General features: G+C 60.2%; 1 protein-coding gene across 1 annotated transcript in view; it reads left to right on the top strand.

The window, feature by feature from the left end:
• The first annotated feature begins 364 nt into the window (after positions 1-364).
• LOC106726667 overlaps positions 365-2,859 on the top strand; it is a 29,165-nt gene continuing 26,670 nt past the window's right edge. Inside the window, exons 1-3 of the mRNA XM_014542393.1 lie at positions 365-375; positions 717-912; positions 1,899-1,979. Coding sequence (XP_014397879.1) covers positions 365-375; positions 717-912; positions 1,899-1,979 — 288 coding nt within the window. The remainder of the gene's footprint in view (positions 376-716; positions 913-1,898; positions 1,980-2,859) is intronic.

Raw genomic sequence — 2,859 nt, 5'->3', positions numbered from 1 at the left:
GACTGGGAGGGGCGGTTTCAAATGCTACAAACTGTCCGTGGGAAGATGGACAAGGTCTGGGCACCTGCACAGCGTGGCGACGGCAGCCGACGCTCTGGTTCCACGGAAACTCGCGGGGAGGACTCACCCGAAAGAGAAAGAGAAGCTGATGTGTGAGGAGCTGGGGCGTTGAGTCCATGGGACGGACCCTCACAAACGGCAGATCGCGTCTCACCCTCAGACATCTCACCGTCTGTCTGTCCGTGAGGCCGGGGAAGCCGCAGGGACGGGGATGGAGTTGGCTGCTTGGCGGTGCCGCTCCGAGCTGTTACCTCCCCCTCCCCCAAATGCTCAGGGAAACATTTACCAAACGGTACGTCCTACGATGGCGCTGGGGTGCGCAGTCCCGACCCGTCTTGTCCCCGTTTTCCATGCTTTCTCGCTGTTTTCTCGGAGCCGGGACACGTGTCATCGTTCCTTCTGTGGACACGCTTCCCCGGAGTGTCTGCGTGGCACCCGCCCGGACGGGCAGGACGCTGGGATCCCCGGACGTCCTAGCAGGGAGCCCGTCCTGTCCCGGCCCAGGCTCTCCGTGGAGGTCACATTCTGTGAGGCCAGCTGTGGTCTCGCTTACGAAAGGGAGAAAAGGTTTTGCTGGAACGTTCGGTAAAGGCCAACCCCTTCCCCTCGCCCATGAATCAGGCCAGACCCTGCACCCACTGGCCCCCTCTGCCCAGGTCTGCGCCCAGCCCACCTGCCTCCCGCCTCCTCCGATGGACTCACCACGCCCTTCGCGCCGTGACCTGTGTGGCCACGGTCCCGGAGGTGGCCTTCTCCGCCGACAACCACCGACAACCGCCCTGCCTGCCTCCCTGCTCCCGGTTGCGTCATGGGGATGGGCGCGGGCAGGACTGGAACCTCAGCGAGCTGGGGGCTGGCTTTTCTCTCATATGAAGCCCTGTAGGCGGCCCAGCCGGCGTGGCTCAGTGGCTGAGCGTCGACCTATGAACCAGGAGGTCACAGCTCAATTCTCGGTCAGGGCACATGCCCGGGTTGCAGGCTCGATCCCCAGTGTGAGGCGCGCAGGAGGCAGCCCATCAGTGATTCTCTCTCATCATGGATGTTTCTCTCTGAGTCATTTTTTGTGCTTCCCTTTCTCTCAAACCCCATCTCCAGTCTGGTAGCACATTCTGTCCACTTGAGCTCCAAAACAGACCCACCGTCTCCTGCCAGGAGGGTCCTGGCTCCTCCTGACCCGCCTGAACACGCCACCAGAGGAATCGCCTTGAAGGGAAGGCAGAGGATGCAGCTCACCCCTCCACGGCCCCCCACGGGCCCTGGGGAGAAGGGAAAGCCATCCTGAGGGACTGCAAGGCCCCCAAGCCTGGCCCTGCCACCTCTCTGACCTCAGTCCCCCTCGCCCTCCCTCTGGCTCCCCCCAGCCGCACTGGCCTCGAACACGCCAGGCATCTGCCTCGGGAAGGCCGCCCTTTACCTGAAATGTTCCTCCTCCAGGTGCCCGTGGCTCACTCCCACCTCAGGGCTCCACCTAAACTTGCCTCAGCACCGCCCACCCGACCTCCCGCGTGATTTCTCTCCAAAGCCCTTATCACCGTCTACCATGCTGTACATCTTTTCGTTTATGTTTTTTGTGGCCCAGCTCCCATGACTGGAATGTAAACCCCTGGGGTCAAGGCTTTTGTCCATTGTGTTCACTCCCGCAACCCCTTTGCCTAGAGAAGTGCCCAGCACACAGTAGGTGCCCAGCACACAGTAGGTGCTCAGTAAGTTTTGCTGCAGGAACAAATGAAGGGGGGGGGGCGCGGCGGGGAAGACCCAGGTCTCATGGTGGCACCGCTGTCTGATCCAGGCACCCCTGCCAAGTGACGTCACCTCTCCATGTGGTCGTTTCCTTTCAGCTGCAAACACTTTGCCAGAACTATCTGTCGGTGTTAAATGAGATGATCGACGTGAACGTGGGCGCGGCGGGGAAGACCCAGGTCTCATGGTGGCACCACTGTCTGATCCAGGCACCCCTTTCAGCTGCAAACACTTTACCAGAACGGCCTGTCGGTGTTAAATGAGATGATCGCTGTGAAAAGCACGTTTTCATTGGTATCACCCAGGGTTGATGAGCACCAACAACGCTGCTTCCGATCATAAGACAAACCACAGACGTGTGCAGCGTGGTGGGGGTTCTGTGCCGAGGGCTAATGGGGGCCTTTTCTTGGGGGTGTTTGCAGCTTGGCTCGGGCTTATTCGGGACTTGGGTGGCGGAGGTAACCCAGCGTCCCTCACAGCACAGGGCTGTTCCCCGAACGAGCCAGACGGTGCCCGGGGCTCCGGACACTCGCTCAGCGCCCCTGGAGGGGTCAGCTGACTCCAGTGGCCACGGCTGCGCAGCTGCTGGAAGCAGCAGCCGGACCCCGAGCGCGCATTTCTCCTTCACAGCCCGTTAGGCCTCCGCAGGGTCGCAGGCCTGCCCTACGGTGGCCTCGGCTCCCTGTTCTGTCACCTACAAAAGCCCCAGTCCGGTCGCTCTCCGGCTTTTCGCCCCTTTAAGGACTAGAAATGGGGGAGCTGGTGATCGAGTGGGCTAGGGAAGAGGGGGAGCTTTTCAGAGAACCGCATTATCATTCTAGTGATTTGGGAATTTCCAAGAAGCAGCAAAAAACATTCCACAGACGCATAATTCTGAAACACACAAAAAAATTTCTATCGAAATTGAAATGATCGAGTGACCTAGTTACATAAACCCGCCTTCCTTCCTCCGCCTCTGAGCCCCTTCTCTGATCTGAAGAGCATGTGGAGGCACTGAAGCTGCAGTGAGGCAGTTCCGTGGCCCAGCGCGTGGGTGCAGGACCTGCAGGCTCACGGAGG

The sequence above is a fragment of the Myotis brandtii genome, unplaced genomic scaffold (genome assembly GCF_000412655.1).
Source record: "Myotis brandtii unplaced genomic scaffold, ASM41265v1 scaffold1077, whole genome shotgun sequence".
Taxonomy (NCBI): Eukaryota; Metazoa; Chordata; class Mammalia; order Chiroptera; family Vespertilionidae; genus Myotis; species Myotis brandtii.
Note: the sequence above shows the minus strand (reverse complement) of the source record. Positions and strands in the feature narration are given on the sequence as shown.